The 14,948-nt window shown below is 41.7% G+C and overlaps 2 protein-coding genes across 2 annotated transcripts; both read left to right on the top strand.

The window, feature by feature from the left end:
- The first annotated feature begins 303 nt into the window (after nt 1–303).
- On the top strand, nt 304–4,675 carry LOC124682479 (calcineurin subunit B-like). The gene is made up of 6 exons (XM_047217153.1): nt 304–438; nt 537–661; nt 908–1,004; nt 1,089–1,198; nt 2,154–2,228; nt 4,455–4,675. The coding sequence occupies exons 1-6, from the start codon at nt 369–371 to the stop codon at nt 4,503–4,505; spliced, it is 528 nt and encodes a 175-aa protein (XP_047073109.1). The 5' UTR covers nt 304–368; the 3' UTR covers nt 4,506–4,675.
- Nucleotides 4,676–6,877: 2,202 nt separating this feature from the next.
- LOC124682478 lies at nt 6,878–8,909 on the top strand. The gene is made up of 2 exons (XM_047217151.1): nt 6,878–8,188; nt 8,815–8,909. Exons 1-2 carry the CDS (start codon nt 6,878–6,880, stop codon nt 8,836–8,838), a joined length of 1,335 nt encoding a protein of 444 aa, XP_047073107.1. The 3' UTR covers nt 8,839–8,909.
- Nucleotides 8,910–14,948: the final 6,039 nt, after the last annotated feature.

The following is a 14,948-nucleotide window of genomic DNA, read 5'->3' as shown; positions in this document are numbered from 1 at the left end:
ATATACTGTGCTATAGATCAAGTTTCGATGGAGGAGGCCGCGGCTAGGGTTTTTTTTGGAGAGATGTCGGCGCTTCCTATCTATATTGCGCACTTCTGTTAATCAGTCGAGCGTTGTTAGCATTGCAAAAATACCAATCCGGTGAAATGAGGAATGATGAAATATTCACATACCAATACCGGACGGCCCTGATTAGCGCTAGTCAGCCTGCTGCCGATGCAGATCTGTTCGCGATTCCTGTCTTGTCCCCAAAATAATTGAGCTAGCCCAGCAGCCCTAGCGCCACCGCCACCGCCACCGCCGCCGCCCTCTCCCGTGCACCGCCGCTGCATTTTCCTGGCGAACTCCTCCTCCGCGACCCGGCCGAGATGGGGAGCACCTCATCCATGCTCACCCAGTACGACATCGAGGAGGTCCAGGACCACTGCAGCCACGCATGTGAGTTCGCTGCTGATTAACCATCTTGTTCCCTACCCGTCGGTGCTGATGCGGTTGCTCCCTGGCCCGATCTGCTACTTCGCGATGGTGGCCGCTAGTCTCGCAGCAGGAGATCGTGTCGCTGTACCACCGCTTCTGCCAGCTCGACCGCAACGGCGGCGGCTTCGTCTCCGCCGATGAGTTTATGACCGTCCCCGAGTTCGCCGTCAACCCCCTTTCCCAGGTTAGCCACATCACAATTCAGTTCTCACGTTTTTTTCCTTTCATTCATAGGAGTGTTTGCTATCTGTGTTCATAACTTCATATAACATGTTTTGTTAAATCAAGAGATTTGGCTAAGAGAAGTAGAGAAATGAGTAGTGTGATATAAGGAGAAGGTGTGAACTGAACAGTACCGTTGAGGATGTTTAGTGGTTTGATAAAACTGAGAATGCTGTGTGATTGATGCAATTTGCGATGTATCTGACAGAGGCTCCTGAGGATGTTGGATGGACTAAACTTCAAGGAGTATGTTGCATTCTTATCGGCGTTCAGTCCCCATACGAGCCTGCAGCAAAAGATTGAATGTGGGTGCTTGTTTCTTTTTGGAATCTCCGTTAGTTTTCAAGTCTCTTTGCTATTCAGATCTCGTAATTTTGTTTCCTATATAGTTATTTTCAAGGTCTACGACACTGACTGCAATGGGAAGGTTGCGTTTGATGACATCTTGAACATATTGCGAGATCTGACGGGTTCTTTTATGACGGAGCAACAGAGGCAGGTATAATATGTTCAGGAATTCTGATGCCTTCTTGTTTTATGTCACATGATAGACATTTTATGGATCATATCATCAAATAAATGTAGAGCCTTCAACTGTTAACATTGTGCTGTCTGATGAATTATAGCGACCCCAAGAAGTCACCCAGGGCTTACTGGCTAGCACCAATGATGGTGGGCTAGCCGGCTGGGTTCGAACTTCGGCCCTATCTGAATTAAAATTGATGTCTAGTTCCTCCTAGAGATCACTCATTCTCTTTAAAGTGGCCCCTGTTTGTTTCCATCTAGTGATTTTTCCAAGACATTCCTTCTAAATGTTCATTCATGTCAGTAGAGGTTGTAGTGCCGTACAGTTGTAAGTACATTTGCTAAATGAATGCTCGTGTTGTTGCAACTGGAATACTGCTCAAAGGGATACCACATATGTTGCTGCCTGCTGGTGGTCCAGCATCAATTCTAATTTCTGTGCTGAATTACATATCTGTGCCATGATTATAAATGTAGTCATGCTTGACTGTTAGATTGGTGGTTGTTAATTTTGAATCTACCTGGGAGGAGTTAATTCCAGTAAATTTTAAAGCTACTATTAACTTTGTCACAGAGCACTTCTAAAAAATATTAGCTTTTAGCTAGGGCTCTGTCCCAACATTTTTCTCAAGCTGCAGTTTAGTATAAAATATAAACATGCAAAAAAAAAAATTCCCATTTGAAATCACCATATGTTTTTATACATTTGATGCTTCATACATGTCCATCCTGTATGAAGCCATGATGTCATGTCCCATAGTCATTAAATAGAGTGATTCGACCTGTCATAGCTATGAACAATATGTCCAGCTATCTATGCTTCTACTGGCCAGTACAATAGGTAGTTCATGTTTCAGAATAGACTGTAATTTTATTTACCACATTAATTTTCTACTGCACTGACGATAATATTTGGTATGGAATATCAGAAAGTCTTGACTCATGTTTTAGAAGAAGCTGGCTATACAAAAGATTCGAATTTCACTCTGCCAGACTTTGTGAAGGTAAGCTCCGATCTACCTTTTTTGTACTGAATTGAATCTGTCTGGAACCTTAATGTATGAGAATATGGTCTGCACCAGAGTATTACCAGCATGCACATTATTCTACCAGGGTAAGAAAAATATTTTTTGTTTCAAAGAAGATATGTTGTTTGATAAACATACTTTGAATTTGACGTAATGCGGTAAGGGAACCTGCAGCACATTCATTAAACTAACAAAAAGCTTACAGGCCTAAGTAGGTACAACAGAGCTAAAAGGATCCTACCAGAGGTAGGGAAGGTTGGTCTAAAATTGAAATCTTATCTATGCCGCCGTCCTCTTTGTTGACAAGCAGTCATTCTAGCTTTAATATTTTCTGCACTAGGCTCTCTTGACTTTATGATGGCATATAATGATTTAAATGATAGTTCGTACTTTATACAAATCAACACGGTCGCAGGTGTTTTCTTTTTGGAGAGAAAGCATATAGCTTTATTACGCAACAATCTGGGCAGAATCACCCATTACAGCACTCTGGCACCTCATACTCCCACAACAACGTGGAGTTTACATCACATTTAAGACCATGTTGGGCTAGTTCATCAGCAGCTCTATCAGTAACTCGCTTGGTATATAGGATTGAACATGAAGAAAACCATGTTCTGCTCTGAACCTTGAGGTCCTCAACGATCACCGTCTCCCTTGAGAAGCCAGGCTTCCTGCTGTTCAGCGCCATAGCTAACACTTGAGCATCAGTTTCAAAAACAACTGTGATCATGCCTAGCTCTGCTGCAAGATTAAAGGCTTCCTCCATTGCCCTGAGATCAGCTGAGAAAGCGTCATGGATGGTGGCTGAGCTGCCAGCTCGAGCTGCAACAACCTGTCTGTCAGCCGACCACGCTAAGGCTTGTCCCTCCACAAAAGCTCAATAGGTATTTATCTTTATAGTGTCTTCTGGCGGTGGCCTCCAAGCTCCCCTCATTTAATGTTGACTGGTCTGTATCCTTTGCAAAACAGGACTAAAATTCAGCTGCAGTGCACTTAACCCGATGTGCTAGATTATGTATCTGCGTTGGAATCCCCCCCCCCCCCCCTCGTATCCTGCTTCATTCCTGCCACCATAGCCACCACATGGTAATGGTTTGGATCTTTTGTGTTTCTGGCAAACTCCAGACAACATTCATTGCTGCTTCAGTATTACTAGTCTCCAGATTGTGTCTCAGATTTTCATATGCCAGTGATCGCCAAAGCAGTTTCACTTCTTTACACTTCACAAATAGGTGACAACCCTCCTCATGAGCACAATTGCAGATGCAATTTGTGTTCTCTATAGTAACACCTCTCCTGATTAGATTGTCTCTGATGGCGAGGGACTTGTGGGCACATCTCCACCAAAAATATTTGACTTTATTTGTGAACTTGAGCTTCCAGATATGCCACCGTTTCTGCTTTCCTCCTCCTCCAAGGACCTCTGGTCTCTGCAGACTAGAGCCAGCATCAGTTCCGGTTCTCTGCATCTCAATCTCAAGTTCAGTAAACAATTTGTAGGCATTCTTGACCTAATGAAGGCCATGGGGATCAAAATGCCAGGCTATGAAATCCACCGCTCCGCCCCGAAGAGGCATGTCAAGTATCATACGTGCTTCCGCTGCTGAAAACATATCCACAACCAGCTGTTGATCCCATTGTTCTGTGACTGGACTTATGAGCTCGGCCACCTTAGTCAGTATACTGTGTATATTGGTTGGATGAAACTTAGCTGTTTTTTTTTTCTAATAATAGAAAAAGAAATTGGCAGCGAAATGCTTTTGTTATGCCAGTATGCCGCACACCATTAATATGTCTATTTTTAACCAGATTTTAGTTGAAGCTATGATAATTCATTAGTGACCACATGTGCATGAAACATTCCCATTACCCTTTCGTCAAATATGGACAGTACTACTTCACAGGTCAGTGTAGTAAATCAACCAACTAATTAAACAGCTGAGAGATGAAAAGGCTACTGTGGAAGAGGAACATACTTCCCTCCCCAGGTTATTATATTCTAAGATATTATACTCATAAACCTGTGACTATTATGATTTTGACATAAACAAGTACTGTTGTTTTCATTATTGCATTGGAATTCTATTGTACTCATTTCAAACCATACACCATCAAAGTTAATAATGCACCTTCACATTACTGGATTTTAAGCTGGAAAGATGGCCTTCTTAACTCCCTAAACTTGTTTTCATTTTTCAGGTCCTTGGCAATTCTGATCTTAAGATGGAAGTTGAAGTTCCTATCGACTAAGAAGTACTTGTATAATTGTGCTGCTTCCAGCATATATATATGTTAATTTATGTCAGTGAAAGCTGCCCGACTATTTACTAGATCCGTGTACTTCATATCATGAGTGAAGCTGTAATTAAGGAAGCATATGTACTTAAGTTTTTTGGCGTTTAATTTGACCTATTTACATAGACCATGTTCTGTTTCTTCTTATTCATGCCTCCTGTGCTCTTTCAGGTACTGTTACCACTTACCACTGTAAAGTTTACACTCCAATACGTGCGCAGCAATTTCCACATATTCAAGAGGCATGCGAAGTGATATTCTTTCAGATCTGTCGAAAAAAATTAAAATGTTTTTAAGTGCTTAATATGTGAAGATAAAAGACAGAAATTGGAACTATTGCATCATGCAGAGTTACATGTTTTGTGGGTATCCGCATGACTGCAGATGTGAGGAAGAATCAGTACTTTGCCTTTCTCGTGATAGAATGTGAACTTCTATATCGCTAGGTCTGCTTGACTAATAAGGCAGCTTTAAGGAACGGTGACGAAGGACTAGAAGTTCTAAAATGGCAGTTTATGTTGGGCAGCTAAAATAATTAGAAAAATTATAGTACTAGATAGACTAGTACGGAGTAAGAATGATGTCTTTTCAGAACTCAGATAGCCTCCAAGCTCACATCCCAAAAATAAAGCACATCGTCTCGTCTTTCTCCCTCTTAAGAGGAGGCCTCCAATCGTTCGCCTATTATTAGACGTTATGCTGGTCACCTGCAGGAAGGAATGGCGGAGCCATTGGAGTTTGGCCAGAGGAGCATCTTGACCTCATTGGGGTCGAATTTGGTGAGTTTGTCCACAACTTCATGCTATACAATGTGTTCTTAGTTTTTCAATGTTCGTTTTCTGCATCCAGTAATCCAGCCATTCTCTTATCTCACATTTTGAGCTCAGAAGTTAGCGTTAATTGCCACCAGAAAATGTCTCAAAACATGAAAGACATGTGATCTCTTGTGCAACAGTAGATGTCGTTGACAGCCAAAAATGTATCACAATCCACAGTCAGTACGAATTCTTGCATTCGTAATTCCCTTTATCTTTCTTCAGGTCATTCATTTCAGCTGTTCGGTACGTGCTTTCCGATTTTCTGTATTTCTTGGACGTTTACGTTCTAATAACTCGTTTCTATTTATTAAACCTGCATTGTGTATTGGCTGAATATCCATTCAATACATTTACCTCAAATTTTAGCCCTTTCATCCACAATCTTTGTTTTCAACGTTTTCCTGAAGGACATGGTTTTTGGCATCACAATTTCAACGGGTACTCTGTCCTCTTCTGTTGCCTCTTCAAAATCACTTAATTGGGCATTCTTGATTCATGGAAAGGACCAAATGACACCGTTTCTCCAGTCTCTTACTATTCATCTTGTCTTACCTAGATTTTGATTCTGTCATGTATCTCACATTATGTTTGTGCTTATGTCTCCAGGCTAAATGATCGACGATTCTGAAGAGAAGAAAATGCAGGCCAGGAGATTATCATCCTAGTGGTAAGTTTTTCCTTCCAAATTTCGAATTGTAGGATTCAGTTGCAACGTGTTATTGTTGCATATGATAGCAGCATGCTAACATCCTCATCTCTTCACTGCTACAGAACCAATTTATGGTTGTATAGTTTTACCCAGATTGTTATTTCCAGTATTTTAAAGAGATTTTTTTTAAGGTTTCTTATAAATGACATCGAGTCTCTAACCATTGGCATATCAATTTTGTTCTAAATACTATTGGTAGATGTCATATCTAGTGGCATTATCAAATGCACTTGAGTGCGATTACATAATTCACGACACTTGAGTGCACTTACAGAATTCAACTATCTTTCTGCGAAAATATTTCTCTGAGACCATTGGCGAGACAGATAAGATAAATCAGTGTTTTGTGGGGATTTATCATTAAATGTTTGCTGATACATAGTCTGGAATTCTGGGTTGAAGTTAGTACCAAACACTCCAAACTACCATTGCCTATCAGTCATGCATCTATTAGCTATGACATGCCAGAATTTGCTGGAGATTCCATGTTCTACATCCTGTTGAAGTTTCACTTGGTGATCACTAAAACACATTGTTATATTACTAGAAAAAAACTGAGACTTATGTTTTTTTTTGTGCGAAATCTGAGACTTATGATTTAAAATAAAATTGATTTTAATCCTGGTCGTGAAGAATGTTTATTGAGTAAAGTCCTTATAAAAATTGCATAAACTATTCGAACCAATCGGAATTGCATAAATTACATCTTTCAGAAAATAAAACATTAGTTCTGCTAAACCGTGCAGGTCAAACAGATGAATTAAGACTATTCTGAGGCAAACACTAAGCTATAAATAGGAATGGATCCTTTCACCAAGATGGCAGAGAATGAGACTTCTCAGTTACAAAGAGCAATATTCGCCCAGTATATTATGATGAAGAAGTTATTCATGGAGCTAGAAGAGGAAAGGGAAGCTTCAGCAAGTGCTGCAGGTGCAGCCTTGTCAATGATTAGAAAACTTCAGAAAGAAAAGGAGTCGGAGAGGATGGAAGCATGGCAGTACAGAAGAATAGCCGAAGAAAGGATGAATCATAATGACAAAGCTCTGGAGATTGTGAAGGAAGTCATGCAGCAGAAGGAACTGGAGATCTATTATCTCAGGAACCAACTTCAGGTGTATAAACAAAGGTTACTGGGTGTTGGTATTGATGATTGCGATATTGCAGACGAGACTATAACAAAAAATATACCTTTCTTTGAAAGCAGCGACGTAGAGAATCTTTGTCATACCATCAAAAGGAATTTCTCTCTGCCAATTTTGCAGTTGGATAAACGTCTTACTGAAATGGACATCAACAAAAACGATGGATCACTTCGATCAGCCAGGAGCAGGTTAGGTGTTTACATCCAGAATTTTAGTGAAAATGAACCGGGTCAAGTTTCCAGCGATGGCAACAACCTGAAAGATGTAGAGCCCAAAGAAAGCTCGTCAACAGATATGAACAGTACCGAGAAGCATGCGAAAGAACCAAAAATTCTAAGCAACAGTATTTTGGAACACTCTTATCCATCAGAACAGGCTTCACGTTATTCCCCGTTCTTAATGGTGAGTCATCAGACTGATATACGCACTCCAAGAGCAGCACATGTTGGAAAAGATGCGGAAGACACGCTACATCCTGATCCGCTCGGGCCTTCGTGTCCCAATAACGAAATGGAAAAAACTGTAGCCCATCATACAGGTGATATGGGCACACTCAAAGATCCAGAACTAAGCAAGGGGCCAGCAGAATCCACATGTACTAAAGATGGCATCAACACAGAGGAATCTGTAATTTCTCCAATGGTTGTTCAAAAAGATAAAGGGCCCCATGCTCTTTCCAAGCTTTCAGCAACACGAAAAGTTGGCTCCATGAATAACGTCGACAGACATGTCCGTGTAAGCACGGGGAGTTCTACACCACGGGCTGGAATTGAGAGAACCAGATCAAGGCTGAAGCGTGTTCAGAGTGAAAAGAGGATTGAGCTAAATGAACCTAAGAAAAGCAAGGAACAAATCATAATGCTGAAGGAGGTTTATGAGCAGCTCAATATGATAGAAGCACACATGAGACCTTCCGGTTCACAGGAGACCCCTAAGAATGACCAGTCGTTGGATTCTGTCATGGAGGTATTTCTTTTCCTCGATCTGAAAGCTAATTTTGTAGATTTGCTTGTCTAAATTTCAATAAAACATTGCACTATTCAGTTCTAGTTTCGGTGGTACACTTTTGATTAACTACATGTACTAAATTATCCTCTTTGTCTTGAAGAAAAATAAAAAAGAACTAGTGGTTCAGTTGGCAGTAAATCTAACAACTACCATCAGTCTTTTTGCGGTACAATGATCCGAGTGATCCCTGGAGCTTGCATTCCTTTGCATAAATTTTGACAGACTGTAAACTCTATCTTCACTGCTAAATTTTGTGGAATAAATTGAATTCGCACCAAGTGATCTGACATAAGCATATATGATTGTGGGTCATACAGGACACAAAATATACTCTGTAAAGAAAATATAGAAAATAAAGCTCAAGTGTGAACACTTTCAGTAATTAACAGAAATTGAGATAGTTACGGCTCCACACACTGATGACCATTATCTTTTCCTGTATGAAGTTTGCTTTTTTATTCTACACATTTGTGACCATTGCCTTTTTTTTCACATTTGAAGCTTTCTTTTTTATTCTAAACACTGGTGACCATCATCTTTTCGCGTATGAAGTTGCCTTCGCTAACCATGACTATTTTCAACAGGCGGCTCTGTCCTTCTCCATATAGTCCATCTCGGCTTTAGCCATGTGAAGCAAACTGTGAGGCCGCCATCTCCAGTAATTCAAGTTCTGCTGTAGCCTGAAGGTATAAGCTTATAAAGGTAACTGGGCCTGCTTGCCTTTCAAGCCGATCAGGGAACAAAGACAGTTTTTTGGTTCTTAGGTATCCCATCTCCTCCATCACATCAAATCACAGATGCAGCAAGTCGTAATCTGAACAAGTTCAGCTCAAACTCGATTTGTATCATTTGTATGTAATGCTATTCAAAGAAATGTGGGCATGGAGTTCTGCTGACCCAATGCCCACCCCGGACATCTGGTGTAATGTTTTGGACATCTTAGCTTTTTTTAGGATTGTTGGATTAAATCAGGACGCGACCTAAGCAACAAGCGGCTTCTAGTCATGCGCTGCCTGGCGGAAGAGAATTATGTAGAAGTTGTAACTTATGAAAGCCAGCATTGATGCCTGTAAAAATCCTGAGAAATTCGTGTTTTGAAGAAACCAAAATGGCCAAGGGGCACGTGATAGCATCTCAACTTCTCAAGGTATGCTAATGTTTTCTCCAATGAACTAATGTGATAGCAGCAGCATTTCCGAAACAACAACCTTCAGTGTGCATTATGGGGTACTGGGGATCAGTACCTCGGTTACGACAATAAGGCAATGCCAAATTTGTTTGATATTGGAATTTCTAATTCTCTTTTGGCACCGCCCCTTGACTTCTGTAGGAGCAAAACAAAACAAAAAATGCAGGCCAAACTTCTTATGGCCATGGAAATGTTCTTTTGTGTCATTCAAATCCAACTCGTTCTTCAGTTCTTTTTTCTCTTTCAGAATGCAGCTGTTTCTTTTTTGCGTTGTCATGACGAAAGCAACTAAAAAAAAACCTATAGTTTATTGTCTGTTGCAAAATTGTCTTTGGTACAGCTAATTGGGTGGCTAGAGTCAAATTCTGAGCATCTCCAATTGGCGTCCCTCATCGGCACCATTGGGTTTCAGACATAAAACGTCTTCCAGCAGACCTCCCGATCACTCATTTTGTTGGCTTGTTTTGTCCATATACCTCTTCACCACCTTCCCCACCACACTGGGAAAAAAATTCAGTGAATATGCTGGCCATGTCAGATGCAGGCCCTTTGTTAGTGGCTAGATCTGCATGTCAGCGACTATAGTGGCCAGTCATCTTTCTTTAATGCGTCAACCCCACCTACTGCAAAACCGGCACCACCTTTATTTAGCCAAGCGCATGTGGCCACAGTGCCACTCTCCACCGTCACCATCTCGTCTCCCAAAGCCCAACCCTCGTGCCATCGTCATCTCGTCTCCCAAACCCTAATCCTTGTGCCACATGCCCCCATGTTTGGGCGATGTTGTACCTCCGCCGGCTCTAACCTCCACACATCGCCACTTGCACCCCCGGACAGAGGGCACAACTAACGGTCGCATAGGTGTGTGGGTGCACAACTTCGCCCAACGTGAAGTGTCGCATGACTACCAGCTGCCAACCATTGGCACCTCAATCGCATGCCGGTGCCCCTGCTGTTGGCGCCAACGTGCGCCACAAGCACTCCTCCGTAATTTGGATGAACCAGAGGCAGAGTTGCCAGGCTTGACAACGGCCATTCGCGAGTCATGCACCAGCGCCAGCACTGGCACCATCATCCTCGACTCCGACTCAGATAAGGTATCTGATTTAATTATGGTTTAGGTTAATTTTAGTGGCTGTTTAAAGTTTGTTATCCTCTACTTAGTGAAGTTTAATCAAGTTTAGCCTATGTTCAAATTTGCCCTGTTTTTAGTTAACAAAGTGAGATACCCGTTTAGAAGTATCATGAGGCATCCGCCCCCATAGATCCAGACAAGTGTCTGGACGTCCCAAATTAGACAATATTTTGGGAGCGCCCCGGACGAACAGAGGCCCGCTGTAAATGCTCCAACATATCTTGCAAATCGAGAAAACCGCAAAATAACCGCTATTTGCCATATTGATAAAAAAGTGCATTTTTGATCCTGCAAATCGTGCGGAACCATATATAATTTTAGCGCTTCCCTTAAATTGATGCCTGCGTACCCTATATACCCAGTACAGGACCCATTTTTGTAGCAATCCACAAAGCTTGAAATCTTGGTGTGACAGAAATTTCATGACAAGGTCTTCCCGCCCCCACCGCCTCTCATCCTAGGTTCGAGTTGTCACGGCGCCGCAGAGAAGGTCCATCGCCTCCGGCTGCACCATTCCCACATCTCGCGGAACTCGCGCAGCCTCCGATCCTCCCCAGCGAGCCCTCTAAGCGCCCACCTTGGAACCTGTGTGAATCCGCTCCATCAAGGTAGGTTGTGCCACATACTACCTTGGAGTCTCCTCTCTCCCGCTATAGTTAGCAGAGAGGAGATTTGTGAATCCGCCCGGTCAAACCACCTCGTCGGCGGCGATTCGCTGGTTCCGCCTCCCTCCGCCAGCCACTCCGGTGGCGGGAGAGTGGGGGAACCCCGGATGTCGTTGTGTGTACAGTGTAGGCTTGAGTAGGCATCCCTCTAGAGGCGTTGAATAGGCGCGCAGTAAGGGTGGTGTTTTGAGGTGGAGGTCGTCCTCTTCGGCGGCGCGGCTCGGTGGAGCTCCGCCATGGATATGCCACCTTCCTCACGCTCGCAGCTCCCTGGAGTTGTGCCGCGTTCCCTTCCCTCGTCGGTGACCGTGGAGCGGTGGTGCTGGGTGTATGAAGCTTTCGAAGGTGAAGATGTTGCGAAGCACGACGATGACGATGGCGATGCAGGGTGGAGGCTCTTTGGAGTCGAAGATCTTCGACTTCCCGTCCGCAGAGGGACTCCGTATGATCCAAGGCATCATGGGAGGAGTAGCGGCGGTGCGCTGGCGGAATGTCCTGTTCATCGTGAATGTCCTCGAGATCTAGCTGGAGCATCTTGTAATTTTGCTGTTTTCTAGATCTTCCTGTAAGGACCGTGCTTTAATATATCTGATCTTTCCTCGCAAAAAAGGTAGGTGGTGCCACCTTGGTTGATTTGTGGTTGGGATTAGCTGACTTGCTCGATGTTGCCCCCCTCGATTTGGCCGATTAAGCCCTCCATTCCTGGTTTGATCGGTGAAGCCCTCTATGTCTGTGAGGTGCTTTCTGAAATTATCCGAAGGTAAATTTTTGTTCGATTTTCTCTTATTTTAGATAGAGGAACTAAAAATAATATTGTTTGTGACTTAGGAAATGAAAATTTTGTAGATGAGTTCATCCATGTCCATGAGTTTATCCTAGCTTAGAGTTTCTGTTTGAGGACTCATCTTCATCAGTCGATTGAAACAACCAGTTGTTTGATGACGATGAGAGAGGACATCATTTTGATGATCGTCGTGAAGGAAACTGAGGAGAAGAACAAGAGAAAGCAGAAGGGATTCAAAGTAGGTCGTATTTGCATTTCTCAGAAGTGAGCTATTGTCCATGAAATTCTTATGAAGGATTAGTACGCCGAGGTTCGCACATACCCCTTTCATATTTTTTCGTATACGTTATATAAGGTGAATGGATCTATTTGCACGAACTGTCGAAAATTGCGAAGCCAACCGCCGATATGTCACTCGTAGGAGGAATGCTGCCAGCCTCATTGGATTGAGTGTATATCAAAAAAATATTAACGACAATGCGAACGGTCATATACCTTACCATTGATGAGTATCTTCCTATTGGAGAAGACAATACCCTTGAGGGTGTGATAAAGTTTGCGGAGACCGTGACCAAGGTCTTAGGTCTTGTGATCAAGCATTAGGTGTTGTGTACCTCTGAGCTCCCAATGAGGAGGACACAAAAATTCTAATGGCAATGAATGAAGCAAGGGGATGACCGACCATGATTGGGAGCATCCTGATTGGGAGCATCGATTGCACGCATGGAGATAAAACTTTTCCCAACGGTATGACACAACTAGTACACATGTCATCACTGCGATCCAACTATAATCCTTGAAGCACTAGCCTGTGAGGACTTGTGACTTTGGCATTGATTTTTTGGTTGTCGGGTTCTCTCAGCCGATACCAGTGTTTAGCAAGGACCTCATCTGTTTTCTAGGGTTGCAAGTTGTGATGCTAAGGCTTGCATACGCAGGGTCTGCATGTGACATGGGGTACTGTCTAGGCAGCAACATCTATTTTTTATGCTCAACATTTGTGAAGACCATCTCAAATCATCAAGGTAAAAATGCAATCTCAATTCGGTGCTTGATGTTAAGAAGCTTGCCCCAAGGACACTGAGAGAGCCTTTGGTGTATTCCAAGCTCGGTTTGCTATTGTTTGAGGTCTTGATTGTTTCCGAGACATGCAGTCTCTCACACATATCCGCAGTCATCGCATTATCTACTTGATTATGATATTGATTTTGATACAACGGATAATGGAAATCGAAGCTATTTGATATCTGACTCAGGCAAAAAGAAAAGAAAGAAGAGAACGAAAGGAGAACAGAACTTTGCGGCTTGTGTGATTCTCTACAACATAGTTATCGAGGATGAGAGGGGTTTGAGCCTAGACTTTATTTATAACATTGTTGATAGATGTAGGAAACCTCGTGAAAACCGGAACACGTCAATTTTTTCTCGGGCTTCCGCTGGTACTATCAACATACGTGCCTTGAACCCTGCCGTTGCTTAGGTCTAGTGGGTCAAGTTGTATGTTGGGATGTTAAATACTTTCTCTGTTTTTATATGTAAGGCCACTTCATATTGCGAGTCAAAGCTTTGACCAATAATTTAACCAATAAATTCACCAAAAATATATTGTTGGAAACATCTTTCAAATATGAATCTCATTGTATACTTTGGTGACATATAACTCATATTTTATTGTTCAAATTGTTAGTCAAAGTTTTACCTCAAAATGCATGGTGTCCTTATATTTTGGAACAGAGGGAGTATGTGAACTCTTTTCTTATATCAATGCATTGAAATGCAAAAATAAAACATTTTCGTAATTTTTTTCTTGAGACTTCTCATATCAAGCTTCGTGATGATCTCACTAAGCATCAGTGGAAATTATTTTAAGAGAAACTCATTCATGTCTATTCACTTTTATGGGTGATTTATACAGTTATTTTTGTCTATTTCCTCCGATTGATAATAAGTGCCGATGATTTAAGAGCAAGTTCAATAGTAGAGCCAACTGTTGGCCATAAGCCAAATGTCTATAGTCAATCTAGAGCTAACATGTACAATAATAAGCTATAAAATTATACTCCCCCAGGTACATATTAAATGACTCAACTTTGTCTAGATACATATGCATCTTGTCCAAAAACTTAACTAGATTTATACGAATCTAGATAAAGTAGAGTCCATTAATATAAACCGGAGTACTACTTTATCAATGCAAGGCAACAATTCACTCTCACAAAGTGCCTACGAGCACGTGCTAGAGTTGACTCTTGCATGAGAGTCCACTCCTCTTCTCTCCTTCTATCTCTCCTCCAACTAGACAATAATATATTATTTTAATTCTTATAGCTAGCTAACTAGGATTTATTATACTTGCTCTAATATTATCCTATTACCATCTAGATACATCCAAATTTTAATAAAGATAAAATAATAGCTTTTTTGGATGCTGCGTTTTGGGTCCATGAGCATATGCTCCTGATTTATAAAATGACTTTTGAACATAATTTTAAATGTCGAAAAAAAAACCAACAAAAAATGTCTGACGTACATCTTAAGAGCATCTCCAATATAAGCGCTATAATAGCGCGCTAAAAAGCGTTTACATCAATGTATTAGGCTTTGACGCATGCGCTAAAACCCGGCGCTCCACCAGATGTTCTATTTTCAGGTGCGGCAAAACAATGTTCCACCGGACGCTGCGTTTTACAGCGACCGCACAAACACAAATCTCACAAGCATCTATTCACATGAGGATCAAGCACACACAAATAAAACCAACAATAAATAGTTCGATTATTATTACAACACAAATAATATCAACAATGAATAGTTAAAATGAATAAACTGGATGTCTAAATAACAATACGACAGTACAACAAATACAACAAATGGTAAAATAAACTGAATTTGTTCATTATTTCCCATGTCACTTCCATCACTCCTCGATGATATTAAGTTGAAGT

The sequence above is a fragment of the Lolium rigidum genome, chromosome 1, assembly GCF_022539505.1.
Source record: "Lolium rigidum isolate FL_2022 chromosome 1, APGP_CSIRO_Lrig_0.1, whole genome shotgun sequence".
In the NCBI taxonomy this organism is placed as follows: domain Eukaryota; kingdom Viridiplantae; phylum Streptophyta; class Magnoliopsida; order Poales; family Poaceae; genus Lolium; species Lolium rigidum.
Note: the sequence above shows the minus strand (reverse complement) of the source record. Positions and strands in the feature narration are given on the sequence as shown.

Bases quoted from the DNA above. Each gene is read 5' to 3' on its own strand.
- LOC124682479 (XM_047217153.1), top strand. From the start codon at position 369: ATGGGGAGCACCTCATCCATGCTCACCCAGTACGACATCGAGGAGGTC. The intron at 1,199-2,153 runs GTATAATATGTT...ATGGAATATCAG, and splicing joins TGACGGAGCAACAGAGGCAG to AAAGTCTTGACTCATGTTTT. The intron at 2,229-4,454 runs GTAAGCTCCGAT...TTCATTTTTCAG, and splicing joins CTCTGCCAGACTTTGTGAAG to GTCCTTGGCAATTCTGATCT.
- LOC124682478 (XM_047217151.1), top strand. From the start codon at position 6,878: ATGGATCCTTTCACCAAGATGGCAGAGAATGAGACTTCTCAGTTACAA. The intron at 8,189-8,814 runs GTATTTCTTTTC...TATTTTCAACAG, and splicing joins CGTTGGATTCTGTCATGGAG to GCGGCTCTGTCCTTCTCCAT.